Genomic DNA, 26,056 nt, shown 5'->3' with positions numbered 1-26,056 from the left:
GGGTTTCATTGAGAAAAACCTTTTGGGATGTGCGTGCACAATGATCGCTTGCAAGTTTTACGACCTTCTGCAACGCCCACAACAACAAAAGCGTTCGAAAAGTGCGTACACTGAGAGAAATGCAGTGTGACAGTGACAGTGCTGCGCAATTAGAGTGTAAGCGAGAGCGAGAGGGAGCGATAACAAACACACAAAAGCGATGCAGACAAACGCCGACTCACGGCCCACACACGTAACGACACGACAAGACACGACACGAGACGAGACGAGACGACTTGAGTCTAGCTCTTCTGAGTACCTTAAGTAGGTAGAAGATCACAGCACACGAGCATACTCACACACACATCCATGTGGAATGACAGCTTTAGTGCAATTAGAAGGAAGCTTTGGGTGAGGTAATAAATACATATTTATGTACATATGTATGTCGTATCTCCCTCGCACTCTCATTCTATCCCTTTACTTATCTCACTCTGTATGGGAATTAACAATCAGAAGGCGACTTGGCCAATGAACTCGACTGATTATGCGTCAATTTTCTTGAACTTATATAAATTGACTTAATTAACTCATTGCTCCACAATTGGGCAGCGGAAATGGGTGAAGCGAAAAACTGACCTTTTGATCAAGGGCCAGCGGAATTTAAATATAACATGTATGTTCCCTTATGAGTGAAGACATATTTATTTGAAGTTAGCGTTTGCGTGACTTATCGCCTATTTCTGGCCTTGTCGGCGTTATCAAAACAAAAGAGAAATCTTATCCGGCATAAATAAACATGTATGTAAGCTAGGTATGTGCATGTGCGACGACCATCAATATCTATTAGTTATTATATTTCCCCTTCAAGTATTATAAATAAATATAAAATTCCAAATAAATGTCACACGAAAACAGAGAGAGAACACTCAGGCAAGAAAAGAAAAGAAAAGGGCACAGGCCACAAAGAGTCGAGAGACCCAAAAGGTTGGTTGGTGGTTTCTTTTTCTGTTTTCAGATCACAATCAAACAGAGCAACAATATCAAATGAACTCTGAGCACTCAAGACTCCCGTGGTGTTTGCGGTTTGACAGCACAGTATCTAACGCTGTCTCTCTCTCTCTTTCTACTTCTCTTTTGGTTATGAAATGCGAGTGAAAAGCCGGCTCTGACTTTGGCTTGACCTGCGCTTGCGCAGCACTGTCAACGACACTAGGCACTTGTGTCAATAGTTGAAAGAAGACAACAACAAAAAAAAAACAGACAAATTTTCTATTTGACTTTCAGTTTAGTTTATTGAGGAGGCAAACACAGTGCGCGCCTCTAACCGTCATAGTGACATTTGATAGCACAAGCGGTCAAATGTTGACTAAGCGCCTTCCAACGATATCAATTTACTGCTCACAAATACACACACTCGCATATAAATATATACATATGTATGTATGTATGTATAAAATTTAACAAGCGGAAGGCTGACAAGTGTCTGAGCAAACGTGTTTGATAAGCGACACTGCTGTTTAACATTCATTGAATTATCAAAATGTTATTTACATACGTCAACGAGCTTAACATTATGTGAACGGCGGCTCAATTACAGTGCCAATTATAGCACACTGTTAAACTGCAATTACTCATGTTAAGTAACAGCGACCTTTGTCAGCCTCCCCACAGAGCCTCAGGGTTTTGCTGCCGCCCGCTGTTATCTAAGAGCGACGCGACGTCCGACGTCCTACTTGCTCTATATAGTATAAAGAAAGTCAAGCAAACAACAATCATAATACGAGTGCTTATATAAAGTATTGTGACTAATGCGATATTGAATTATTATTGTGTGATAGAGAGTAGAGAGTGTCGCTCGCTGCCTGCCTGGCGGGTGTTTTGATTACAAAAAATAACAAAGGGCAGCACGCGTCAAAGTGGAACCTGTCCATGTGGATCTGGGTCATAATAAATAAGACAGACACGCTGATCATTAACATAAATGCCAAATTCCATTTCCATGCAAAGGCAACGCCAATTGCTTTGCGGCAACAACTGTGTGGCACAATCGTAATTTGGGTCAAAATTCACCAAAAACAAAATTATGTATTATCATTAAATTTCATTACAAGCGCAAAAAAAAAAAATGCGGCGCACGAATCGAGAGAAAAACGCAAAATGCAAAGCGAAAAATCATGGAAGTGGAACCCGTTACAGCAAAACGCACTTCACTTCTTAACTTCCAAGTGGCACAAAAACAAAGCCCGGCTCTGGGCTGCGTCTGTCTTTCTTTCTCTTGCCATTTTTGGGCAAAGAAGCAAAAGAGACGGACAAAGGAATGGTAAAAATATGCGTATGTACGCCTACCTCCCCAGAACCATGCTTGCCACATGCAACACACTCTGCTGGCACATAGAGATGGCCAGACAAGACTGGGTCAGCATGTAAGATTTTTTTGCAAAAGAACACGAATGTGTGTCGTGTCGTGTCACGCAGTCAGCTCCAAGTCATCCTGCTGAGAGCTGAGTCATCATGAACAACATTATGATCATTATGATGAACATCCGTTTGATTGGTGGCAGGTTCAACGAACTCAAATCACTTACCAAAAAAGTCCTCCCAGGTGTCTGAATCGGATTCTATGTCCATGTTTGCAGTTGCTTCTGTTCTTCCCGTTGCCCGTTGCCCGTTGCCACCTGATGTTTGATGATGTTGCAACTGCAGTTGCAGTTGATTTATGTGGCCAATGCCTTGTTTGGTATTTTGTGTATGTGTCCAAATTTAGCCAGAGATTGCGTGGCTGGTTATTCTGCACTTTTTTTTTGAGCACAACACTTGGCAGCACTTTGGCAGCCTGAATCCCAATCAGAATCCAACTGTTAATATTGCTGCTTAGATATGGTATCTAGTTGGCGCTCCTTGTGGCTTAGTCGCTGCGCAAATGACTTCACCCGGCATTCTGTGTACGTTTCTGGCGAAAAAAGGCCCCAATCAATGGTCTTACCCGCGCCCGATAAGATAAACACAAAACCGAACGCAGAACGTTGAACGCGCTGTTCAGTTCAAGTCTTTTTTAGTATCTTATCGCGCCTTTGGCCAGAGCAAATACCTAATAAGTATACGCAATTTAAACTGCAGACGTGCAGTTGTTGTGTGGGGGAAGGGTAAGGGGCAGCACTTGCAGTATAACAGCTGAGACACACACATACACTAAACACTCTCGCACACACACACACACGCGCGTCTGCAAGATAGTTAGATATTTCTCACAGTTGCCGATTCTCTTCGTGACGTTTATTCATCCACTTGTATTGTTGGGGGAACAGTTCTCAGAATTCCAATATGACTAAGCCGGTTTAGACTGGCGTTGTTGTTGCTGCGAGAACTTTGTTTGATTAAATATACATATGTAGTATTTACTATTTACTTAATTCGCGATTCATTTGCACGCGGCACTTGTTGCAGCAAAGCGACAGGTAAATGAAAACAATAAAAACAAATTGCTGACTCGTGTTGCAAGTTAAAGATGTTACACTTGGCGCGGGGGAATATTGACGCTTCGCTGATTTTCCAGTTTCACCTTCGCACCGTTACTTCTAATTGTGGCAAAACACTCTCACACACATACATATACAATTTGCAAAAGCGTTGCACGCACGCGCACGTTAAAACGACGACGCAACGACGGCGACAACGAACGGTGAACGACGACAACTCACCCACACGACGTTTCGGCACGAACTGAATGCTGAATGCACTCCCCCGTCTAGCGGTGGAGAATCGTCGATGGCACTATCGATCAGAGCTGCCACTTTACTCGCTTTGTGGCTAGATCTAGCCATTTTTTTTATTATATCCTGTTAGAAACGTAATTTCAGTAATTTGATTATTACTTTTCGTTTTAAAAAAAAAATAAAATAACAACTACTACTGCACAACCAATTTTGTACATTTTTACATAATTAAAAAAAATGTTTTTTTAAACATCCATGGCGGGGTGATCACCATTCCAAAAAATAGTTTTTTATGCCGCGCAAATATACTAAAATGTTGATGCCCCGTTAATGGTCGAATGGTTACACTTCATATGGTATATTCGTATATTTGTAAAATGCTTATAAAAAAGGCGCACATTTCAAACAGCATGTTAAGCTATTTATTTTATTAACATATTTCTTATTGAAAATAAAACCAGTTTAACGTAATTTTATAATTTTTTTTGAACTGACAACATAAAGGTTTACATTACCAATTTAATTTATGTTAATAAATGTAAACATGAACGTATGCATTTTATCACGTAGTCTTCCATACATCCATATTGATATTTACACAGGACTATAATGGGTAAAGATATATTTCGCTTATTCTTTGCAACAATTCTTCACAACTTTCCAATACGACAGGACAACCCAAGAATAGTAAAGTTCCACTAAATCGAAAGAAGATTAATTATTGGTAGTAATGTAATCTAAAATACATACTTATTATAAAATACGTAAGTGCAGCAATTGTTAAAACAAGTTCCTTAAAATAAATGTACCATACTAACAGAGCAATTGGGTAAATTAATGCAACTAGCCCAATAATAAAGGACGCAAGAACAATTCGAGCATAACCCTAGAAAAAAACAGTAATTGTTTCAAGAAAACAAAATATATTGATAAGACTTACACATATGGCGCCTACAAGCAGCAATATTTTGGCCAGAAAATACACAATAATACACACTACTGCCACAGCAAACCAATAGACGCAAATCGGAAATACTTTTAATATAATTATTGGAATACCCACAATGCATAACACAATTCCTGTAAAGCCACTGATAAGGCATCCAATATAAAGATGCATGCAACACAAAAACTTATTTAAATAATACATTTCACAAGTTGAATTTCAAATTTTGACAGTAAGTTAAAAGCTAAATTAAAAGAAACAAAATTACTTCAGAACCATTCAAAAAGTGCCGCTTTCTTTAACATAACTTTCCCTAAAGAAATGTTAAAAATCAGTAGGAGTGCAATTGGTATATTCTGGTATATTTCTTATCAACGTAAGTTGGCAGCACAAATGCGGTCACGTTAAACGCGCGGGTGGCCGTGATAAAATATAAATAATAATAATAAATAACAATTATGGACGTGTTATCACCGCCAGCAGCCAAAAAAGCCAAGTCAGTGCACTGCCATACTCTGGATGATTTATTCGGCATTAAAGCACTGCTGTCCGATGAGTACAAAAAGGAAATAAGGCTGATAAAGGTACACAGTTGTGAATTGGAAAGCAAGCAACAATTACAAGCCGTAATACAGGAACTTGCCCAGAAACTGCCGCATTTTCAGCATTTGAAACGTGTTCATGACAGAAACGTCCTCATCTGCCCCACGGCTGACATCAAGGACACTCTGGAACAGCATTTGAAACAGCATCAAATCTCCGACCATGTCCTCAAAGCCCTCTGTCGCAATGTTAATGTGGTGGAAGTTCCTGCGAATAGCGCCAAGCTGCGAGTGCAATACGATCAAATGGTTAAATATTGGCCCTGCAAGTTTCATCCGGATAAATATGCTGAATCCTTGCAGAATGGCAGTAATTTCACGAGCAGTCAACGCCTCTATCACAAGCGCATGGCGCAGCTGCTGCGACATCTGTCTAGAGATCTGAATCAAGGTCAGCCCGTGGCCATTTGTGTGGATCCCCGTCAGCCTAGCATAGTTGCCATTGCTGGTAAGTCCACTGGCTGCACTTCCTCCTAGCAACAACTCATAACTTAAATAAAATTTACAGGCAGTAGCAACAGCGAAGGCTCGCATCAACATTGCGTCATGTGGCTGGTGGATCATGTGGCACGAAGTCAGCAAGGTGGCGCCTGGCAATCACAGGTAGACTTTGTGCAGGACGAGCAGCAGCATGCAGCAAAAACATTGCGCGGTTTGCCACAGAATTACTATGACTACTTGCAAAGTCATGAACACTGCAAGGACTTGCAATATGGCGCCGAGTTGCCCAGGCGAGGTAGCGAGAAACAACCGGAGGATGAGCTGGGAACGTCCGTCGACAATCTTAGCAAGTATGGACCATATTTGTGCACCGGCTACGACATCTACTTGCTGCGCGAACCTTGTCTCATGTGCGCCATGGCTTTGGTGCACAGTCGTGTAAAACGCATCTTCTTTCTAGAGCAGTCCAAGAATGGAGCGTTGGCCAGCAGTTTCCAGCTGCATGGGGTCAAGGAATTGAATCACCACTACGAGGTGTTTCAGTTTACAACGACGTCATGACCAACGTTTTAAACTTAACTCTGTTTAATGCACATAAAACAATAGATTACATGTTCATAGCAATGTTTCCATCTTTGGTGCGCTGAATGGGACGTTTTTTGTGGCACTTTGACGTGTGGGTGTCGATATCAGGCCCAGCAAATGACAGTCAGCCTCCAGTATGGTGATATCCTTGCTGGAACCCAAAAACTTGGTGGACAACTCTAGATCCTTGACGCGCAGGCGAACGCGAGCTCCTCGCACATAGTCACTGCAAGAAAAATATAAATGAATATAAATTAAGAATAGGATCCATGGACGACTTGCCTGGCATTGCGCGTTGGTCGCGTGCAGACGCAGTGGAATTTCCAACCAAAATCTATGTATAAATCATCGCCGACCACATGGAATATCTTGCCACTCACAACCTTGCCTTCGGCATCACCCAGCTACAAAAATACAAGTTGGAAGATTATATAAACGTGAGACTGTATTTTCCCTTACATCAATGAACTTTGACTGGCGCAGCATGGAGGCAAAGCTCTGATTGTCCACTGGCTGCTCCTCGGGAGCTGCCGGCGCCGTGTACTTCTCAAAAGCACGCGCAAATCCGCCTTTATTGCTGTTGCTCTCTAGCTGCTCCTCATTTTGCGGTGCTGTCGCTGTTTCGTTATTGTTGCTGCTGGCGCTGAGACTACGCTGTGCAATTGATAGTTGACGGCTTAGGGTAAAGGCATTATTAGTCTGTAGGCTAATACGGCACAATTTATGCAGCAGCGACATGGTTTTAATTTATATGTTTTAATTCAATTAAAAACAAGTAAAAACTGCTACAAATGCAGCCAGCTATCGATTGTATAACAGAAACATATGTTGAGTATCGCACCTAATCGATAACTATTGCGCACACATTTAAAATCGTGTTTCGTGCGTAATCGATACACTTTTAATTATCATTACGAATTACAAAACACGCTGTCGCCGGCTGTGAGAGTTTTTTTATATTGTACATTACGAAATCAAATTGCTGTTGAATTAAATCCTTTGCCACATTCTGAAGATGATACAACAACAGCGCCAACGTGTTGAGTCGGCAGTTACCGAGCTCATAGATGACATGGATAAAACGCACCTTCGCAAAATGCAGGTAACTCGAAAGTCCAATTAGAAGTTTGTTCCATTGCTCAACAAGATTTATTTATTGCAGACAGAGATGCATTTGTGCGCTGCCAAGTGCTGCCAGGATGGCACCTCCAGTGTGGATAGCGTGCAACGCTGCGTCGATCGCTGCTCGGCTCCCATGACCCGGGCACAAAACTATGTGCAACACGAGCTGGGCGAATTTCAGGGCAGACTCCAACGTTGCGTCATGGTAAGAACTGCTGTTCTTTAATTGGGTAATGATTAAATTATCTACTAATTTCCCTTTCATTTGCAGCAATGCAACGATGATGTCAAAGTCAAAATGCCGGCCAATCCCAACGAGGACCAAATCGCCAAGTACACAGATCAATTCGAACGATGCGCAATACAATGTGTCGACAAGCACGTCGGCCTTATTCCTAGTCTCATGAAAACCATGAAATCGGTGCTCTCCAAAGGCCCCGACAGCATACCACAAACCTCCTAAGTCATCTACATAAACTCATGCATTTACTGAACACGCTACATATTCTAATTAGTTTTTGAACCCTTTTTTAATGTTTGGCAAAAATATATTGTTAACTCTGAGTACTTGTAAGTTGTTTTCTTTACCAGACTAGGCTATTGATTAGGCTATATTTGTCTTTAGCAAGCTTTTCATTTCCAAATTATAAACAGATTTGATTTTGTCGCGGTATCTGAAAATAATGTAGTTTTAGTGCAACTTTTATTTAAAACTACCATGCCAGTAACATAAGAAATTGAAGCTAAACTAAATCGATTTCAAATGAAGATACGATTTGAAATTAACAATACTCGTATGATTTCATCCGTTTGGAAATGTATTTCCGATTGTATAGTAGAAATATGTTTTATTTCCATATTAAATAATATTACTTTTAGAATGAGGATAGCAATGGTGATATTTGCGCGTTTCATATAAAAAATGAATAATATTTAAATTTTATAACAAATTTATTTTAAGTTTTCAATGCATTTTACCAGCTGGATATTTCTTTATTCTTCAAAGAGAAGAATATACCGTGAAAGCAGCAAAATTGAAGTCTACTTTGCCTTTTTTTGTTGTCTTAAATTATTTTTAGGAAAATAATATTATATACGAAATAAATAATAAATAATTTGAGACTTTTCAGAACCAAGGTTCTTGTTGATGGTAGCTTCGTAAACATTTTTTTATGTCTAGCTATATAGCTCTATTGGCATTGCTGGTTTGCTTTTTCACTTTTTAAGAATTTCGTCAAATTGTTCAGTGCACGTAGACACTATATCCTATCTCTTCCATACAAATTATAGGAACGAAAATTAGAAACCATTTTCCCACATTCAAAATATTCTTTAGCATTATTTCCTTTGTCGTAATAACATTAGCGAAATTTGGAATTTTTTCGCAAATAATATTCTAACCATTGAATAATGATTATAAACTCAAAGTAGTAAAAAGTGTAAAACTAGAAATATTATATTTCCAATGAGTGTTTAGTAGAGTCGTTGTGTTGTGTTAAGGTATTTTCTGGAAAAGTCAGTAAAGACTCCACCACCTTATTTAATCTAGATCAATCAAATTCAAAACACTGACTACGAAAATATAAAATTATTATAATTATTTTATATTTCACCTTTATCCATAATAAGCTAATAGTGTCTCAAAATCTAGTTACAATAAATATTATTCTTTATGTAAAGAGCGCATTGGGTTCACGGTGCAGAAAAACATAAAATAATTGTTGGCATCAAATAAGATACTTGTGCATTCAATAATTCTCAGCTTTTCTTTAGATACCGAAAATTATGAACAATTATTTCACAACTTATATATTTATACCCGGTACCCATAAGGTATTAGAGTATTATAACTTTGTACCGGCAGGAAAGTCCTGTCTGTCCGTCTGTGTGTCTGTCTGTCTGTCCGTCTGTCTGTATGAACACCTAGATCTCAGAGACTATAAGAGATAGAGCAATAATTTTTTTCGACAGTATTTGTTATATTTGCACGCAGATCAAGTTTGTTTCAAATTTTTTCCACGCCCCCTTCCGCCCCCGCAAATCAAAAATCGAATAACAAGCGTAATTTTAAAGCTAGAGCTACGAATTTTGATATATACAATAACAACTAGCTGTGATTTATGTGATTTAGTTGCGATCAGATAAAAATTATGGAAGTTATTAAAGAAATACTTTTGTATTGGCAAAACGTCTACTTACTAGGGCTTTTAGTTGCTTTGGCTTTTAATTTGGTATATTGTGTCGTCTATGGTATATTTTGAATATGGTAGATATACCAAATATACAATTTGGTATATTTTTAGTATGAAAAAAATATCGCAATACTTTGCTTTTATTCAAAATGGGTAGCGGGTATCTCACAGTCGAGCACACTCGACTGTAACTTTCATACTCGTTTTCCATTAGAAAGTACACTTTCATCCCTATACACAATACTACACTAAAGTCAGCAGTATATCATTTAAGTCCCAAAAATGATGTACTATATATTTGTAATCATCAAAAACATGCGGATGCTAAGTAAGACTCGCAAGATTTGCCAATATGTGGTTCTGTCCTAAACAATCTGACCAAATCCGGTTGGGAAAATACGAATAAATACTTTAATGATAAAGTGTAGCTATATAAGCTATGTAATAAGTAATTACTAAGTACGAAAACTTTGCTAATTTTTGATTTTCCTAGCTACTTTTGTCTACACAGAAATTGTATTGTAAATGAAGTTGAAATAAAGCTAGTTAGCTTTATTATTAGTATCAGACGGAAAGCAATTCAAGTTTGAGCAGCCTCAAATATACAACAACTACATCTAAAATATTATTTTTAACAATTTTTCTAAATTTTTCAAACAATGGTGGAACAACAGAAGCGTCGCTTAGAGGGCGCCATCAGCGATATGATTGAGGACATGTATCGCAGTCACTTGCGTCGCATGCAGGTGAGTTGCGACCGTGGAAAACATCCATGACAATGGCATCAGTGTTTTCATGCCCGCCTTTTGGAATAGTCGAAGATGCATCGCTGTGCAGCCGGCTGTTGTGACGATGAGCGGGGTTCTTTGGATAGCGTGCAACGTTGCATTGAGAAGTGCGCTACACCGCTGATGGATGCACAGGATTATCTGCAGAATGAGTTGGGAGAGTTCCAAAATCATTTGCAAATCTGTGTCAAGGTAAAACTGGGTAAATAACTTTTAAAAACAACCTTAGACATACTGAAATCTCTAGGAATGCAATTCGGATGCACGTTCCAAGTTGCCGATGAATCCCAGTGATCAGGAAATGTCACGATCGCGACATCTCTTCGAGGTTTGCACTGGCAATTGTGTGGACAAGCATATCAATCTGTTGCCAGGCCTGATGAAGTCCATTAAACGCACACTTGATCAGGGAGTTCCCAAGCGATCCAATCTACGCCATCAAAGCAACGAGAATGCTTGACACTTTGGCTCGTTAATTAGGAAAATTATTTCGTTGGTTGTTAACCCCAATCCCAGTTCCATGCCGGATGCCAAACCCAAGCCCAACCTCAATCCCTTGGCCTGATAAGCTGCCACCTGTAGGGTCACGGTAGCAATCCAGATAAGACATTTTTTCAATTCTTTGTGTCTAAAATTTGTTAGGTTTTCAAATACAATTGTGTAACTTATGTATTTTACTTTATTCAATTTCAATCTTACTTTTTTTTTTTTTTGGTATAGCTAGTCTTAACTATAGTATACATATGTACATAGAGGAAAACCCTTTCCTCTATTAAGTGTTTAAACATCTAATAATAGTAAGAACCTTAAAGATTAGATAACAATTACTGAAGTACGTTGTAGATTTGTTTATTGTTCATCCAACTTGGTCCTCACGCCATATTTACTCCAGAATGTCACCTTTGCCGTGGTCTTCTTGCAGTTATCCTGGAACACGCTGCACGTGTCGAAAGGAGGACAATACAGATGCAAGGAGACCGAAGTATCTGAATGACTAGGATTCTCCACGCGATGCAGACCCAAGTTATCTGCAGAAAGATGTGAAAAATGCGAAAATAAAATACTGATTGCCAGCGAAGCGAGTTTTGCAATTACACACCATTTATGTAGGCCACGTCATTGAGGGGAATGGGTGTTTCACCGATCTCAACGAGCTCATTATCATCGATCTCGGCATGATGATCCTGAGGCTGCTCTCGCTCAATGGCCCCGGGACGGTTGGGATAACGATAACGTTTCTCCCGCAAGTCTCCCTTGAGCATCTTCATGAAGCAATGCGAGTCCGCATGATCGTGCACCGACGAGCTGTGACCTTCACCCCAGCAGAGGATCAGTAGATTGAACTTGCCATTTCCGGCATCAACCAGATTCCTTGTGTACGTGTAACGATCGAATTTGGCATACTTGCGCCACTCCTTGGGATTCGATTTGTAGGACAACATAATGTGATTGACCATCTCGATGTTAACGTAGTTCGACTCAAATTCCCGATGCAGTGCGGTGATTAGGTCCGGCAGCGTTTCGATTACTGGTCCATACTTTAGGGGTTTCTCCAGTGCACAATAATACTGGGTCGCCTGACGCAAGTATTTCTCCTGATTCACTTGCTCCATTTCCGTATCGATCGTATCGATCTTAGACAATGCCATTTTGCACTTGCTTTGATTGACCTGCAGCAGACACAGAAAGAGGTTAGAAAAGAGGTTAGACGATGTAATTAAAAGGGAATCAATTTAATTGAAATGATGGAAATTTACTTGATCTATATGTATATAGTAGATGCATAATCACTGCAACTTACTTCTTGATTGATTTAAATGAATTACACTTTAATGTAACTATAAGACGACTAATAATTGATAGCTGATAATGAAATGTGCGCTCTCTCTCGGGAGGAATCCGACTCAAAAATCTTTCGTGACCAGTAAACTCGACGGACTGATTGCGAATGCTACAGGCTAGTCAATAATCTGAATATTTCATATAGAATACCTATCATGCGTCTATATAGCATATATATACGCATTTGTATATAATTATATGGGATTGTGTACATGCCCAAGTCGCGTTGCAATAATAACAACAAAACAAAAAATATTCACCCCGGGCATTATCAATAACAGATTTGTCTCTATACCCATTTACGACCGATCTCTGAGCTTGTGTTGGTTGCCAGGAGCATACACAACATCTGGTCCAGCTCAGCCTCCCAAAAAAAAAAAAAGAACTAGAAAAGAAAACGAGCAGAGCTAAAAAGATTAGATGCGACCCGCCCGAAATAAGATTCGATGCTTCTCCTATTATTACTGAGCTAATGCTGATAACGTCGTTTCACGACTTGAGAATCTTGAATCTCTGCTAGCTGACGCATGCAGCATGGAGCATGGTCATTGGTCACATGGGACGTTGCCTGGCTGAACATAAATATTTTCATAAATGGCACCATTAAATAGACAATTAACAATAATAAAATAAAAAGTACCTTGCAGTCGACAGATTAACTTATTTTTTGCGTCATTTTGAATAATTCGTCGAGATTCTTGAGGAAGACACGCCCCTTTAAGGTGAATAATTCTATCAAGCTGTTTATTTTTCATTGGGCATTTCCAAATGCGTAATTGTAAAAACAAAACAAAGCTATTACAATAGATTAATTTAATCATTTGAACGGAATTTTAGATAGTATTTGTGAATTACTCAAATATATAGCATACTTTGCGGCAAATTTAGGTTTTATCGTGTTTGATAATTGGATAATAGTATTTAAAAGTCAACAAATTACAGAAGGTCAGTAAAACTATAAAAATAAAGAAAACAATCGATTCAAACACAGTTGGAGTGAGTCTCATTTGAATGAGTTTAAAAAACCGCGAGAAACACGAAATTCGTGCAATGGAAATTGTAATGTGGGAAGTGCGGGGAGTGTTAACCACTTGATGTTGATAATTACGCCTTGAGGCTAATAATTTGGCAATCGATGTTGTTATTTTTGAACGGAATTTCAACCCGAAGTGAGAGTGTTGTGTCAAAGAAAAAACCGATTTGAAAACGTTTTGCAACGCCTCAAAACAGCCAAGTTGGCACACAACTTTCGCAACAAGTTCGAGGCGAGTGAAAATAGCAAGCAACTAAATACATTTAGACATTTTAATAGAAAATACCAAATTTTCCAAATGAACAGTTTTATCGAGGAATTTATTAAGGACTTTAGTAAATTTCACTTACCATTTTGAATTGCACTTTAATTTAATTTATTAGATAGTTAATAGTTGAAATGTTGAAATAGTTTTAGGATCTGCACTGTGTAGCACTTGTAATGCCTGCTCTACCAATTGGATGCGCGTTCACTCGGTTTGTGTGCCCGTTTTAGGTATCTTTCACCATTTTATGGGAATCCGTTGGCCATGCAAAACGTCATTTTACACTCAAAACGCAATTTGAGTGACATTCACTGGACTCGAATGGCATTTTGAGCGTCTTTTTTGCAGTCGCCGACGCAGCCGCAACCGATTGCTCGCCCGCAGGCAGCAAACGCGCGTCGTCGCTTTGTCGTTGCCGTTGACATTCCCGTTGTTATTGTTGTTGCTGCCGTTTGCATATATCTTCGTCTGTTTTTTTTTTTGTCACGCTGCTGAGTCGTTTGCGTCGGCTTTGAATGTTGTTTGTGTTGTCTTCGGGCCATTGAAAATTTATGTTGTTGTCTTCGGTCCACGAAGCTGCCTTTTGAGTCCCATCGACTGTTAATTATGAAGACGGCTTACTTTTTCCGCTTCTCCCACTTCTTCTTCTTCGTCGTCATCGCCGTTAGTGTTGTTGTCATTCATCGATATTTGCAGAAGAAAGCAGATATCACAATATGTTTGTATGAGTGGGAAACCGAGTCGAACTTCAGCGCAGTTGTTTTTGATTCTTGATTTCGCCCTGGGGTCAAATGCTAAATGTGATTGGATTGTTGTAATATCTGTGTCAAGTGTTATATTGTTGTTTTTGTTTCTCTCCCTCTGTTTGTTTACCAGCGATAAATGGGACCATAAAAAAACATGCCACACATATCATATACTATTTGTATTTCACAGTTTAGTCAAGGAAATCGTACGTGAAGAATCTACCATTTTCTTCCATTTCTCTCTTCTTCTTTGACCTACCAACTTTGACTCAAGCGAAATTCTTATTATCATAAACTATTCGACTTTGTTTTTTGACATTCCAATCTTCGGTTTATTGAACCTAGGCTTTAAAATATGGAAATTAATCTTGTTTTCGAAGCTGTTATTCTTTCGTGTGCCTATTTTTGATTACACGCTTTCAATATCAATATTATATATTATAATAAATAAAAGCAATCTATAGCTGACAAATTGTTATTTATTTAAAGTACTTCCAGCGTTGTTCCTAATGATAGCGTTCATGTAACTCTCTCTCTCTCTATAAATAAATAATACCACCGTGCGTAACGATTGTCGTCAATAGGCGAATCTAAAAAATAACAAAAAACAAATCTCAAATTGTCACCTATTCAACAAAATTGTTCGTTCTAGGTCTACGATCCGAACACAAAAAGTTCTTATCTCATTCTGTAATTTTGTACAATAATATTATTTATTTTGCACAATCTATTTATACATTAAAATATGTAATTTTCCCATTTATATGAAAATATGTAATTATGGATTAATCGCATTTTAATTGCGAATTCGGTTTGATCAATTTACAACTACACCTTTATAGAGTTGAGTCTTCAGTTCAGTAGTAATGGTCAGCATAAACGTACTCATCTTTGTTATTTCAGTGCATCTCTGGATTTATTTGTCTCAGGTACTATCTATATAATATATTAACGAGGGAACACTAAAGATAATCTCCCCATTTTAGGGGACGGCAAAATTTGGGAATTTAAAATGTGACGTACTACAAACTGATTTAATCAGTTTGGAGGAATGTCGCATTAAAGCAATTAACCGTAGTTACAATGTCGTTAATGTAAAATATATTTTAAAAAAGAAAGTACTTGAAGTATGAGCTGATTTTAAATTTAAAAATATCACAATATTTATATTAATCTATAGTTTCAGCTAAACTTCAAATTTTTAAAAAGGGAACGTGGAGGCTGGCATCCTTTTCTATACGATATCAATGTGAACATGTGCGAATTCTTTAAACGCCCCTACAAATTTGTGGTTTTCAATGCAATTTATCAATATGGCCAAAAGTTCACAAGCCTAAACCACAGCTGTCCCTATATGGTAATTATTATGGTACACATGTTTAATTTTATTTTATTTCTTTATTTGCTTACGTAATAATAATATTTGCATCATTACGATAGCGACACCATATCCTAACAATTATTTTTATAATTTTTCATAAATAGCCGAATATGGAAGTTGCGTTAATCAATTGGTCACTTATTGAAAATGAAGTATTTCAAAAATTTCCACTCGAACTCGGAGTGTATGCTGCACACACTACTTGGTACACGAATAAGAAGAAATTTTTACAAATGAATGGAACTGTTATACTTGAATAGGACTAACGTATACTTCACACTGGAATCTATGATCACACTGGAATATATACATTACTCACAAAATTAATACTTCAGTATGATTAAAAAAAAAAATTTAATTTTTTGAATTAGTACTTTTTGTCAACAAAGGTTTCTATCTTAAATATTGCATTTCCCTCTTTATGATAGACAAACGAAAAAAAATAAATAAAAACCTTTAAAATGAGTGCATCATTCCAAAGTTTGTACAATAGATTACTAATATTTTTATAAAAGACAATGTGCGTGATTGGATATCCGAACGGTTAATCTATATTTCAATACTATATAAATGTGTATGTTTGTATAACTTGATCGCTTTTTAAATGCTAAAATGGGATTAGATAAAATTGAATTTAAGCATCACGATGCCAACTCTCGAGCCCAGTTGTTATATATAGACAGTATGAAAATAGTCAGTTTCATTATTTTAGTCTCACTCTGGATTTATTTATCTCAGGTGTATATTGTCAAATTTATAGTATAGATGATTGGATAAGAACACACGATTATTAAAATTACCCGAATTTTGTTTTAGGGGACGGTTAAGTTTGGCGATCTAAAATGTGACTCACTTTACACTGATTTAATAAGTTTAACGGAATGTCGGATAAAGGCAGTTAACCGTAGTTTTAACATCGTTAATTTGAAATGCACTGTGAACAAGAAAATATCAGAAGTACACGCTGTTTAATAATTCCAAAAATTCACAATATTAATATTTATCCAAAGTTTCAGATAAACTTCAAATTATTGAAGCGGGAACGTGGAGGCTGGCATCCGTTTTTGTATGATATCAATGTGGACATGTGCGATTTCTTCAAACACCCCTACAAATTCATGGTGTTTACCTTTTTTTATAAATATGCTAAAGATTACACCAGTATGAACCACACCTGCCCCTATTTGGTAATTATTACATTTGCATGTACCTCTAATATTCTCCAAACAAACTTAATCAAATTTTTCTTACACAGCCAAATGTGGAAATTGCGTTATTAGATTGGGGAATTAATGAGAAAGAAATTTTACAGAAATTTCCAGTTGAAATCGGAGTATATGCTATACACACAACTTGGTATACGAATAAGAAATCATTTTTGCAAATTAATGCAACAATTGTTTACGAATAGGACTCATGTATACAAAGTGCACATATATATTTTATTATACACATTAAAAATATAGATTACTGACAAAATTAATATTTTTGGTTCATGACATTGGAATCTTTAAGCTTAAGCAAAATATTAATAATATATATTGTACATTATCCAAAATGCGGTAAAGTTGATAATCTAAAAAAATATAATACAATTAATTAAAACATCGAAATTTTTTCAATTTTTATAATATAATAATTGATTTTACTTTTCTTTAGTCTTCATCGTCTTCGGAAAAATCAAATTTATCATCATCAAAGTCTATGATCTAAATAAAAAGAATTCAATATATTTAATTAGGAAGCGTGTTTTGCCATGATTTAGTTGAAATTTACCTCACTATTAAGCCTTTTAAATTCGGAAATTCCAGTTAAATCCTCCAGGTATTTAGCTGTCTCGAATGTCTTGAATAAAAATGCATGGCCTTCTTCACGATAGGCATCCAAAACACGCTAGAACAAAAATCATTTCAAAGTGAGGGTCAAATTTGAATATAATATTCCGAAAAATTCAGTTAATGGCACTAAATTTAAGTTAAGAGATGTTTAGCCGAAGAAACTGTATTTTGAGATGTACATTTATAAAATGCTATTATTTACCACTTTTTAGTATGTTACATACCTGAGAGCAGGCAATACACTGCGCAAACTTTTGTGTGGCAGGCAAGATATTCTCATAGTTGCACAGCATGCCGCGTATGCTGTGTGGCAAGATGCCTAGCAAGCCTTCCGGCAACTGCGGCTGCTGATTCCTGCTGTTCGCATAATAAGCAGGTGCCAAATCGCGTTGAGGATGCTGCAACAGGGCAACCAAAAGCTCGACGGCATAGCTGGCTGCAATGTTGGAGACGCCGGGTCGCGTAACAGTGCACTGTTGATCCAGTGTGCGATCTTTGAGCGACTGTAAAGAGATAACAGAAAAAGCTTTAGTGCGCTGTTGCTATTTCACAGTTGCGAAAGCTTTTCGTTCACCGCTTGAGAAATGTCAACAAACGTTGCAGGCGAGCTTTTGCTGTTTACAAAATAAAGAAAAAAAGTATGGCGCAGCCTGCAACGATTGGTGAGCGTAAAGTAAACAATTAAACATTTTTAGAATTTCCGAAAAACAATAAGTTGAGAAGTAAATGGCAGTTGGGAGCAGGTGGCAGAGTGAAAATGGGCGTTGTGGGAGTGCGACTCAGTTGAGTTCGCGTCGCTGCTGATTAGATAAAATTCTAATGAGCGTAAACTCCACACGCACACAAGCACAAACCTATATCTATAGACGCGCGTGTGTGTGTGCTTGCACGGCAAGAAATCGAAATAAAATATTATTTTCATTGAACGTAGAGACGCGATAATGTCGAATTGCTTTGGCAGCGCGTAGCAGAAAATTTCCAAAAACAAAATTTAAAATTTGCTTAAATATGTTAACAGAATACGCTGGAAATCTGTCGCATCCTTTGGAATTCGGCCATGTGGTGGAGATCGTGGCCAAGACAATCGATGGAGCTGCCAGGTAAGAAAATCAAAAATCCAAAAAAGTACCAACAACATGACTAAGAAATGTTAAGTACACCTCTTCTTATCAGCAAAGTGACTAACAAACCTCCCCCTATATGTTCATTGTGTAATTCTACAACTAGATTCCACATCAATCTGTGTACGGCGAAGACATCGCTGAATCCCGATGCGGATATTGGACTGCGCTTCTCATGCTACTTTCGCAACGATCTGATTGTGCGCAACGCGCGCATTAATGGCGTTTGGGGCGAGGAGGAATCCCAGGTGATGGATCCTATTAGTTTGCCCAATCCCATTGTCAGTGGCGAGTTCTTTATGATCTACTTCTTGGCTTGCGAGGATTGCTTCCACATCTCGATCAACAGTCGCACATTTTGCACATTCCGCTATCGTTTGCCCTTGGGCGCCATACGCGCCTTAGAAATATACGATCAAGTACAGGTGATCAAACAGGTCGATCATCGCACCATATTCCCAAATCCCTGGCCAGCAATCCAAGCCTCCGACTACTTCAAATCATTTAGTAACGATCAGCCAATACTCTTCAGTCCTGGGCATGTGATTGTGATCACAGCGCGTTGTTTTGAGAATAAGCGCGGCCAGTTCATTATCAAGTTCATGGACTCGGACACGAAGCGCGAGGAGCTCCATTTCAGCGTGCGTTTCGACGAGAAATGCGTGGTGCGCAACAGCATGAACAAGAACTTTGAGTAAGTGGCTCCAAATACGTTCAATCACACCTTATCAATGGCCTCATTTTCCACTTTAAAGCTTCGGTCAGGAGGAGCGTCATGGGGGTTTCCCCTTTGTCTTCAATCAGCAATTCAAATTGGCCTTGGCTTTTACGGAACGCGAAGTCTTGACCGCTGTGGATGGATACAACTTCTTTAGCTACGTCTGGCGGACTCCCAATGCCATGATGAATCTGGTGGGCTTTAAGGTAACCGCGATCAGTGGTCTCGTTGTGCAGATCACTGGCGTCGATCATTTGCAGACTGGCGATCCAAGCTGCGCTGGATTCGAAAAGTATTCGCGACACGACTACGAATGTGCCTAGCTTAAGTTATGTTAAGGTTGTGCATAAAGAATGAAGTCTGAATCCCTGTGGTGTATAACTCACATTTCCTGGAGCTGTCACATCATTGCAGAAGTAACAACCGAGCTGCTCGCCACCAATGCACTTGAGTCCAGCGATTTTCTTGTTGCCAACATCGCCCACTTCTTGCCTCGTGCTGCCATGACGCATTACCAAGTAGCTGTCGAAGCCTAGCGCCGCGTTGATAACAATCTGAAAATAGTTTTCGCATAGATTACGATAGCTTGCCAAGGCAGTAAACCACTTTGTCACCTTTTGTTGTGCAGCTCCCAGCAGAGTGGGCAACCAACGACTTTCACGCGAATCCGTGAGCAAGAAGATCACATCATGCTGCTGCACTTGCTGCTCAATCAGCTGCAAATGTTCCTCCGTCTGCTGACGCAATGCTTCACCTATAGTGTGTCCTGGCATGGGAATTTCTAGTACATGTCCCTGGCAAACAGCGCTGGGATTAATATCCAGCAAACGTGTTGCTGCTGTGGTTGCTTTCATTCGATTTCCTGCCACGGCATCTGCATGCGTATAAAGACTTTGACGCACTGGATTCGAGTATCCCACCTTGCCATTGTCCAGCAAAGTGATGTGCTTAAAGCCCCAGGACTACAAAGAATAGTTTTATAGTAAAATAGCAATATATGGAGCTGACTTAATGTCAAAACCCACCAGCAAGTTGCGTGCCACGGCACAGCCAAGAGTTCCAGCGCCAAAGAGCAAGCATTTGGATTGCGCCATGATGTCCAAGTTCAAATCAGGCACCAGGCGCCACTTCATCAGCTTCAGATTTAGGTTGATTGAGTTCTCTGCCAATCTGTGGGAATTACTCAATAGAGTTAAGTACTCAGATAGCTCTTGCACCAACTTACTTGGCTAGATCCATGCTGTCGCGCATGCTAACCATGCGTGGTCCCATTTTGCCATTGCGATTCACTTCCCAGCCTACAAACTGCAGCTGCTCATTACAGCTGGATTCAGCTTGGACCACTTGCCATATTAGGCTATTGTCTAGCTGCATTTGCTGATCGTAGCGAACTCCCAAAAACTTCAAAGTGCGGCCAACAAGCGAGGGGCTAAAAGCCATCAGAAATCTTAGCAAGCAAATAGTAATCGTAATCAGTTGTGATCTTACCATTGCTGCAACAGCATGGCCACATAGTTGCGCATCAACCAAGAGGGATTCTCATACTCGCTGGCATCCGCAAAACAGTAATAATAATGCTGGGACTGCTGCTCATCAAACTGGGTTAAGACAGCGCTCAAGCTGCGTGCTTCCCAAACATTTTCCTGCTCATTTGCATAGAGTACAAAGAAGTTTTGCTGGTCTGCTGGCAGCAAACGTATGGCTTCTGCATATTGCCTTGCATTGGGCAGCTCCTTAAGACGCAGTGCATCGCACTGTAGTTGCAATGTTGGCGTCAACGGACAGGGAAAAGCAAACCAATAATAATAACTGTGGCTCTTGAGATCGGCAAATGAGAGCACAAAAAAACGCGCCAGCAGACTGGCATCATTCAGCACACGTCCGTTGTTCATGTCATCTAGGAGACACTTCCCCTCCTCCGCCAGCAAAGCTGTTTTGTCCAGAGCTTTGAACTCTTCAATGGTGTTCTTGTTGTATATGGTGCCGACAGCTCCATGGCTGAATTTCGGTGGCTGCGCTGAACTGTGTTGTGCGTAGAGAGATATATATTTACTATATTCGATTATCAGCAAAATGCCACTCACCTATTGTATGCACTGTAGTCAACTTCGAGCAGACATCGTGACGCCTTGCGATTTGTATAATGGCCGAAAATAGAACGTTTTGCATCCGATAGGCGATCGTGGTCGAGTTTTAGCTCGGCTAATTTGTGCCAGAATGTGGGTGACACAAAAGATTCAAATGGTGCAAATTGCAAAATCTTTGCATTGCCTTCGCTCATTTCGCAAAAATAATGTTTTTGTATTCCAAGCAACGTCACAAATGCACAAGTAAACAAACAATGAAGACAATTGATGGAATTGCATGGAAATGAAACAAACAGCTGACCGATAATAGGCAATCGCAGTGCTGCCAATCACAGACTTATCGATAGATGTATCATTCACTTGTTAACAGCTGTTGAATACAAATCTATGGGTAGTTAACAAACAGATGTTGGAGAACCTAAAATTCATATGTCACGCTAAATTAATCTTAATCCAGTTTCCGGCACTGGATCCATAGAACTCAAGTAAAAAAGGCTTTAGAATTTAAAAATTTAACTCAAATAATATCGAACATTGAAACTTTCATATAAAAATACTGAAAGGTGTTCATTTCAAAAATTTTCCAATATCGTATTCGTTTTTCGTTTGCGCTTTTTTTAAACCACTATTTATCAGATGGAAATATATTAATAAATTATTTAAAAGAATATCGGCGTTTCCGCATTTGATATATATTTTAGCGAAAAATAGTACATTTAGATATAAAAGTTACGGCCACACTTCATTGTCCATCGACAAAAAAGTTTTGCCATTTAGAAATTTAGTAATTTTTAGAGGTTAGTACGTACAACAATAGAGAAAGTAGGCTCCGAGTGTTTTATATATTTTAAATTTTAAAATGTGTAATATCTAAGTTAATAGTAGTGGTTTAAGTAACGTTCAAGTCGTAAAATTTAAAAATTCATAGCTTCCAAATTTATTCCATTCCTAAAAGAAAAGGTGCAATTGTGTGTGTGTGCACATACACAGACATACATTTGAACGTCCTCGTTTCTTTTTCGCTATTAGCAAATCCAAGTTGAAATCAATAAAAGTGAAAAATATGAAAAAGTGGTGTTGCCATTTCCGTGTGTATTTGAGTAACTAAAAGTGAAAGAAAATTGAAAATGCGCTGCATAAAATTAACAAAGACATCCAAAAATGATTCACTCGAAATACAAAGAAATCTGTATACATGTGTGTATGTGTATATACAGTACAGTACATAGAGATAGAGTGAGAAGAGCAGCAGCAGCAGCAACGTCAAGTGCCAGCAAACAAAATGGCGGCGGCACACAGCGGAAAAACTCAATGCTGTTGACGTTGCCTTTGCTGTTTGCTACAGCATGCCGTTTGTCTCTCGACTTCTCTCCTCTGCTCTTCTGAAAACATACAGTTGAGGTTGAGTTTTTCAATTCGCTTTCAATGCAGCTTCTTTTTGATTTTCCGTATGCACGCTTTTATCTTCGAAACAGCCACACGCGTTTACTCTCTCACACACACATAACCATCCACTTGCGCCCAAACTACTAAGAGTGTGTGTGAGTGTCGTATGTGTGGCTGTATGTGCATGCACTTTGTACAATGCTATGACGAAAGCAATGTATAGAAAAGAGAACTGCAAGGCATACGGAAGAGCGAGATTTGGGTGGAGAAAAGGCCGGGGTTATGGGGCAAAAAAAAACCGAGACAGTATAATTTGGATTCAACATGCATCCATTTAAATAGCAATTTAATTCGTACTAAGCCAACAATAGTTTCATAACTAGGCATAAGTTTTTTTCTCTTCTGTTTGTAGTGTAGTGTAGATGGGGTTTACTTAGCGCTTGTGCACGACTCACTCGAATTGAGGTCAAAATCATCCACAACTGGGTCTCTTGGTGGTGGCGTCGTTTTCGGTCGGGTCGGGTCGGGGTCGTTGATGTCGTTGTCGATGTCTTCGCGCTGCAACGAACGCTTAGTAAGAGAGAGGCGGAGGGGAGGCGGCTATATGCGCACTCTTTTGGGGTGGTTTTACATTTGGACACTTTGGGGGTGCTTAGAAGACATTAAGCTGCATGCTTATGTATGTATGAGTGTATATACAATACATACTAATTACATGCAAACCAGTCTAAAATCTCAGGGTTGCTTCATTCTTCTTCGATGTGCACTTTTCGTAGCTGTCATGAAAGTTACTGTGTGTGAGTGTGATAAAGCTTTTTATAAGTTAAAGTTTTTAGCGAACAGTGAAATTTTTAGCAAGTAAATGTGAGTCATGTCTGCTGCGAAGTATTTTTATTTATGCTAAGCTCGCTAATCAACAATACGACAACAACGACGACGCACCCATCTAGTACATTTTTATTGGGGTCAAGAGACTTTAATTCGATGGCGCAGAACGCAGGCAAACAACAATAACACACAGCAGCCGCAGCAACAGCAAAAGCTCTAGCAGAGGCCATAAACCTTCATACACACACACACACGCATACACAAGCGGACATTTACTTATACGCATACAGAGAAAGGACACTGACACTGACAAATTCGCGTGCTTGTGCGCAGCAGCAACGTCTAGCGAAATGAGTACATTTATTTATATGTATGTGTAATACATACATTCGTGTGCATGTGTACGTGCCTGCCTGCCCACATGCAAGCAAATGTGGTGCATGTGTGCGTGAGATACGTGAGCATCCACATCCCATTTAGATTTCGCATATAGTGGAGTTCAATCATTGGCAGACAAGAGTGAAGAAGTGAGTGAGAAAGAGATTGTGAGAAGAGTAGAGAAGCGCGCGCAAAACAAAGGAAACTGGCCAACAAAGAACAAAAGCAAACGAACAACGACCTGAGAGAGTTGCCCCCACTCAATTTGTTTGTGCATATTAAATTCAATTTGAGCGCATTAAAGTAGTGTATTAATATTGATTGAGCACCTTCGGGTAAATTGCATTTACCATATAATAAATGCAATTTATATATGCGCATTATAATTGCTTGTTGTACCCGTAAGACAAGACATCGGGGCAACTCTGTTGCGCGCAGCTTTACATAAATTCACAACACTCACACATGCAGTCGCACATTTCCCCAAGCAGAGTGAGAACGCAATAATCGTTTAAGTGATTGTAGTGTGTGTGAGACGCTCAATTGCGCTGCGTCGTGTGTGGGGGAAAAGTGAAATAAACTTGAAGGTGTTTTGCGAGGTTATTTTCATTAAAATTCCAGTTTTATACTTATGTTGCTTGTTCGGTTTCCCCATTGTCAATAGTACTGCTTTAGCGAAACCGTTAGATCAACAATACTTGAATACACACACATTTGCATACATACATATGTACCTGCATACTTGTTTAAGCTGCTCTTAAGCTGAGCTGAGCTTTTTTCAAGTGTGTCAACTGCCATTTTAACAGCTGTTCAGGAACTCGATGATTACTCATACTTTTGTTGTTGTTATCGATGATATCAGAATTACGACAAACGACGCTATTGAAAATTATAGTTTTAAGTTTGACAATAAATAACTTGTTAATTATAATGTTTAAAACTGAAGCAAGTTATATATACATGTATATGTACATATGTATGTAATTGTTGTTGTCACAGTTTTCATTTGCATATTTGTCAGTAGCCCTCGTACGTATTTATTAACACTAAATAATAGATATTAAAAAAAGTACAAAAATACTTTGTCTCGTTTCGATTTTTGTCTATATAGTATTGGAAACTTTTCCCGTTTTTTAAACTCATTTTTAATTTGTTTTTCTTTCCCCGGTGTCCTCTCTTTGTTTCATTTAAAAGGATTCCTATAGGAGTACTGCAAGCAGAACGGAGAACGGCAATATCCGATTAGGACAGGAATCTATATAGAACTACAAATTACATAACTCTCTCGGTAAAGCGCACGCGCAGCCCACACAGGACAAGGAAGACGAATAAGAAGCGCGCAGCCGCCGCAGAAGAGACCATTTTTTGGACAAAGCAACCGCAAGGAAGCCCCAATCATCGTTAACTAGCAGTGTCTGCTATATATACATTCATATATATCTTCTTATATATATTGTGTGTGTGTTTGTTGTGCGTCCTCTGTGTGCGTGTGTCTCGCTCTCTGTCAGTGTGTACGAACAAAAATCTGTTTTGTAGTGTTGAGAAACGCCAACAGTTGTCGACGATCACAACACCGCAAACGAGAGCAACAGATCAAAGATCGAAGAAAGCGAAAGCATCACGAGCAACAAGCAATCTTGTGTGTGAAGCTTGTCACAAAGACGAAGAAGAAGGCAACGTTTATTTCGCCCCCAAGTCGATAAAAGAAAATTATCACCATTCCACTATCAACGTACGACGCCGCTCCCCTTTTGCACACTTACGACGATAGTCCGCATCGTTGGGCTAACGGTACAAGCAACGGGCATCAGGCAGGCGTCATCATAGATCAGTTTCGGGGCGCCAAAGCGATCACCATTGAGGGAGGCACCAGTACCGGTGACACGACGAGCATCGGCGGCGGCGTCAACGATTTGCGACTGGTAATAACGGCCCAACAAAACGATATCATCGAGCGCAATTACGATCAATTGACCAATCGAGGCGGTGGAGGCGGAGGCGGCGGCGCCGTTTTAGGCGTCACCAGCAGTAGCGGCATCGGCACCGGCACCGGAGGCCAAAC

General features: G+C 39.2%; 9 protein-coding genes and 2 long non-coding RNA genes across 14 annotated transcripts in view; 6 read left to right on the top strand and 5 right to left on the bottom strand.

Moving 5' to 3' along the window:
* The window catches only part of LOC132789222 (myosin-M heavy chain), a 63,270-nt gene extending 59,556 nt beyond the window's left edge, over positions 1–3,714 (bottom strand). For both annotated transcript variants that reach the window (XM_060797087.1, XM_060797088.1), the window contains exon 1: positions 2,568–3,714. In XM_060797087.1, the coding sequence (XP_060653070.1) occupies positions 2,568–2,610 (43 nt within the window). In that variant the 5' untranslated portion in view covers positions 2,611–3,714. The remainder of the gene's footprint in view (positions 1–2,567) is intronic.
* A 448-nt stretch (positions 3,715–4,162) lies between these two features.
* LOC132791106 (uncharacterized) lies at positions 4,163–4,912 on the bottom strand. The gene is made up of 3 exons (XR_009632864.1): positions 4,636–4,912; positions 4,446–4,581; positions 4,163–4,393 (listed from the first exon to the last, which is right to left on the bottom strand). It is a non-coding gene; the product is annotated as an uncharacterized LOC132791106 (long non-coding RNA).
* Positions 4,913–5,017: 105 nt separating this feature from the next.
* LOC132791103 (probable inactive tRNA-specific adenosine deaminase-like protein 3) lies at positions 5,018–6,419 on the top strand. The gene is made up of 2 exons (XM_060799907.1): positions 5,018–5,691; positions 5,752–6,419. The coding sequence occupies exons 1-2, from the start codon at positions 5,100–5,102 to the stop codon at positions 6,243–6,245; spliced, it is 1,086 nt and encodes a 361-aa protein (XP_060655890.1). The 5' UTR covers positions 5,018–5,099; the 3' UTR covers positions 6,246–6,419.
* Positions 6,242–7,094, bottom strand: LOC132791104 (small ribosomal subunit protein bS1m). Its single transcript, XM_060799908.1, has 3 exons — positions 6,729–7,094; positions 6,552–6,673; positions 6,242–6,495 (listed from the first exon to the last, which is right to left on the bottom strand). Exons 1-3 carry the CDS (start codon positions 7,005–7,007, stop codon positions 6,300–6,302), a joined length of 597 nt encoding a protein of 198 aa, XP_060655891.1. The 5' UTR covers positions 7,008–7,094; the 3' UTR covers positions 6,242–6,299.
* Positions 7,095–7,173: 79 nt separating this feature from the next.
* LOC132791105 (protein FAM136A) lies at positions 7,174–7,958 on the top strand. The gene is made up of 3 exons (XM_060799909.1): positions 7,174–7,371; positions 7,432–7,596; positions 7,663–7,958. The coding sequence occupies exons 1-3, from the start codon at positions 7,285–7,287 to the stop codon at positions 7,852–7,854; spliced, it is 444 nt and encodes a 147-aa protein (XP_060655892.1). The 5' UTR covers positions 7,174–7,284; the 3' UTR covers positions 7,855–7,958.
* Positions 7,959–10,142: 2,184 nt separating this feature from the next.
* On the top strand, positions 10,143–11,064 carry LOC132792549 (protein FAM136A). Its single transcript, XM_060801969.1, has 3 exons — positions 10,143–10,329; positions 10,399–10,563; positions 10,619–11,064. Exons 1-3 carry the CDS (start codon positions 10,243–10,245, stop codon positions 10,829–10,831), a joined length of 465 nt encoding a protein of 154 aa, XP_060657952.1. The 5' UTR covers positions 10,143–10,242; the 3' UTR covers positions 10,832–11,064.
* Positions 11,044–13,696, bottom strand: LOC132792548 (cysteine dioxygenase type 1). Of its 2 annotated transcripts, none has more exons than XM_060801967.1 (3): positions 13,597–13,696; positions 11,471–12,041; positions 11,044–11,399 (listed from the first exon to the last, which is right to left on the bottom strand). In XM_060801967.1, exons 1-3 carry the CDS (start codon positions 13,597–13,599, stop codon positions 11,221–11,223), a joined length of 753 nt encoding a protein of 250 aa, XP_060657950.1. In that variant the 5' UTR covers positions 13,600–13,696; the 3' UTR covers positions 11,044–11,220. The 2 variants fall into 2 exon arrangements, with proteins under 2 accessions (XP_060657950.1, XP_060657951.1); XM_060801968.1 differs by lacking the exon at positions 13,597–13,696 and adding an exon at positions 12,173–12,328.
* Positions 13,697–15,123: 1,427 nt separating this feature from the next.
* LOC132793283 (uncharacterized) lies at positions 15,124–16,062 on the top strand. Its single transcript, XM_060803051.1, has 4 exons — positions 15,124–15,186; positions 15,244–15,384; positions 15,438–15,614; positions 15,743–16,062. The coding sequence occupies exons 1-4, from the start codon at positions 15,124–15,126 to the stop codon at positions 15,896–15,898; spliced, it is 537 nt and encodes a 178-aa protein (XP_060659034.1). The 3' UTR covers positions 15,899–16,062.
* A 343-nt stretch (positions 16,063–16,405) lies between these two features.
* On the top strand, positions 16,406–16,984 carry LOC132790644 (uncharacterized). The gene is made up of 3 exons (XR_009632817.1): positions 16,406–16,595; positions 16,649–16,825; positions 16,894–16,984. It is a non-coding gene; the product is annotated as an uncharacterized LOC132790644 (long non-coding RNA).
* A 108-nt stretch (positions 16,985–17,092) lies between these two features.
* On the bottom strand, positions 17,093–21,758 carry LOC132790642 (ubiquitin-like modifier-activating enzyme ATG7). Its single transcript, XM_060799256.1, has 10 exons — positions 21,400–21,758; positions 20,804–21,337; positions 20,541–20,744; positions 20,341–20,485; positions 19,930–20,277; positions 19,702–19,869; positions 17,701–17,979; positions 17,415–17,531; positions 17,288–17,347; positions 17,093–17,214 (listed from the first exon to the last, which is right to left on the bottom strand). The coding sequence occupies exons 1-9, from the start codon at positions 21,594–21,596 to the stop codon at positions 17,294–17,296; spliced, it is 2,046 nt and encodes a 681-aa protein (XP_060655239.1). The 5' UTR covers positions 21,597–21,758; the 3' UTR covers positions 17,093–17,214; positions 17,288–17,293.
* On the top strand, positions 18,046–19,680 carry LOC132790643 (32 kDa beta-galactoside-binding lectin). Of its 2 annotated transcripts, XM_060799257.1 has the most exons (4): positions 18,046–18,138; positions 18,495–18,576; positions 18,704–19,291; positions 19,353–19,680. In XM_060799257.1, the coding sequence occupies exons 1-4, from the start codon at positions 18,117–18,119 to the stop codon at positions 19,636–19,638; spliced, it is 978 nt and encodes a 325-aa protein (XP_060655240.1). In that variant the 5' UTR covers positions 18,046–18,116; the 3' UTR covers positions 19,639–19,680. The 2 variants fall into 2 exon arrangements, with proteins under 2 accessions (XP_060655240.1, XP_060655242.1); XM_060799259.1 differs by lacking the exon at positions 18,046–18,138 and having other exon boundaries at positions 18,229–18,576.
* Positions 21,759–26,056: the final 4,298 nt, after the last annotated feature.

The sequence above is a fragment of the Drosophila nasuta genome, chromosome 3 (assembly GCF_023558535.2).
Source record: "Drosophila nasuta strain 15112-1781.00 chromosome 3, ASM2355853v1, whole genome shotgun sequence".
In the NCBI taxonomy this organism is placed as follows: Eukaryota; Metazoa; Arthropoda; class Insecta; order Diptera; family Drosophilidae; genus Drosophila; species Drosophila nasuta.
This window is presented reverse-complemented; position numbering and strand designations above follow the sequence as displayed.

Bases quoted from the DNA above. Each gene is read 5' to 3' on its own strand.
- LOC132793283 (XM_060803051.1), top strand. From the start codon at position 15,124: ATGGTCAGCATAAACGTACTCATCTTTGTTATTTCAGTGCATCTCTGG. The intron at 15,187-15,243 runs GTACTATCTATA...TCCCCATTTTAG, and splicing joins TCTGGATTTATTTGTCTCAG to GGGACGGCAAAATTTGGGAA. The intron at 15,385-15,437 runs GTATGAGCTGAT...ATTAATCTATAG, and splicing joins TAAAAAAGAAAGTACTTGAA to TTTCAGCTAAACTTCAAATT.
- LOC132790642 (XM_060799256.1), bottom strand. From the start codon at position 21,596: ATGAGCGAAGGCAATGCAAAGATTTTGCAATTTGCACCATTTGAATCT. The intron at 17,532-17,700 runs GTATGTAACATA...TTTTTGTTCTAG, and splicing joins AGTGTATTGCCTGCTCTCAG to CGTGTTTTGGATGCCTATCG. The intron at 17,348-17,414 runs GTAAATTTCAAC...CTTTTTATTTAG, and splicing joins TTAAAAGGCTTAATAGTGAG to ATCATAGACTTTGATGATGA.
- LOC132790643 (XM_060799257.1), top strand. From the start codon at position 18,117: ATGGCGCAGCCTGCAACGATTG. The intron at 18,139-18,494 runs GTGAGCGTAAAG...ATATGTTAACAG, and splicing joins GGCGCAGCCTGCAACGATTG to AATACGCTGGAAATCTGTCG. The intron at 18,577-18,703 runs GTAAGAAAATCA...TTCTACAACTAG, and splicing joins ACAATCGATGGAGCTGCCAG to ATTCCACATCAATCTGTGTA.
- LOC132792549 (XM_060801969.1), top strand. From the start codon at position 10,243: ATGGTGGAACAACAGAAGCGTCGCTTAGAGGGCGCCATCAGCGATATG. The intron at 10,330-10,398 runs GTGAGTTGCGAC...CTTTTGGAATAG, and splicing joins GTCACTTGCGTCGCATGCAG to TCGAAGATGCATCGCTGTGC. The intron at 10,564-10,618 runs GTAAAACTGGGT...TGAAATCTCTAG, and splicing joins ATTTGCAAATCTGTGTCAAG to GAATGCAATTCGGATGCACG.
- LOC132791104 (XM_060799908.1), bottom strand. From the start codon at position 7,007: ATGTCGCTGCTGCATAAATTGTGCCGTATTAGCCTACAGACTAATAAT. The intron at 6,674-6,728 runs GTAAGGGAAAAT...GTATTTTTGTAG, and splicing joins GCCAGTCAAAGTTCATTGAT to CTGGGTGATGCCGAAGGCAA. The intron at 6,496-6,551 runs GCAAGTCGTCCA...TTTTTCTTGCAG, and splicing joins CGACCAACGCGCAATGCCAG to TGACTATGTGCGAGGAGCTC.
- LOC132791105 (XM_060799909.1), top strand. From the start codon at position 7,285: ATGATACAACAACAGCGCCAACGTGTTGAGTCGGCAGTTACCGAGCTC. The intron at 7,372-7,431 runs GTAACTCGAAAG...TATTTATTGCAG, and splicing joins CGCACCTTCGCAAAATGCAG to ACAGAGATGCATTTGTGCGC. The intron at 7,597-7,662 runs GTAAGAACTGCT...TTTCATTTGCAG, and splicing joins GACTCCAACGTTGCGTCATG to CAATGCAACGATGATGTCAA.
- LOC132791103 (XM_060799907.1), top strand. From the start codon at position 5,100: ATGGACGTGTTATCACCGCCAGCAGCCAAAAAAGCCAAGTCAGTGCAC. The intron at 5,692-5,751 runs GTAAGTCCACTG...TAAAATTTACAG, and splicing joins TAGCATAGTTGCCATTGCTG to GCAGTAGCAACAGCGAAGGC.
- LOC132792548 (XM_060801967.1), bottom strand. The intron at 11,400-11,470 runs GTGTGTAATTGC...ATCTTTCTGCAG, and splicing joins TGACGTGGCCTACATAAATG to ATAACTTGGGTCTGCATCGC.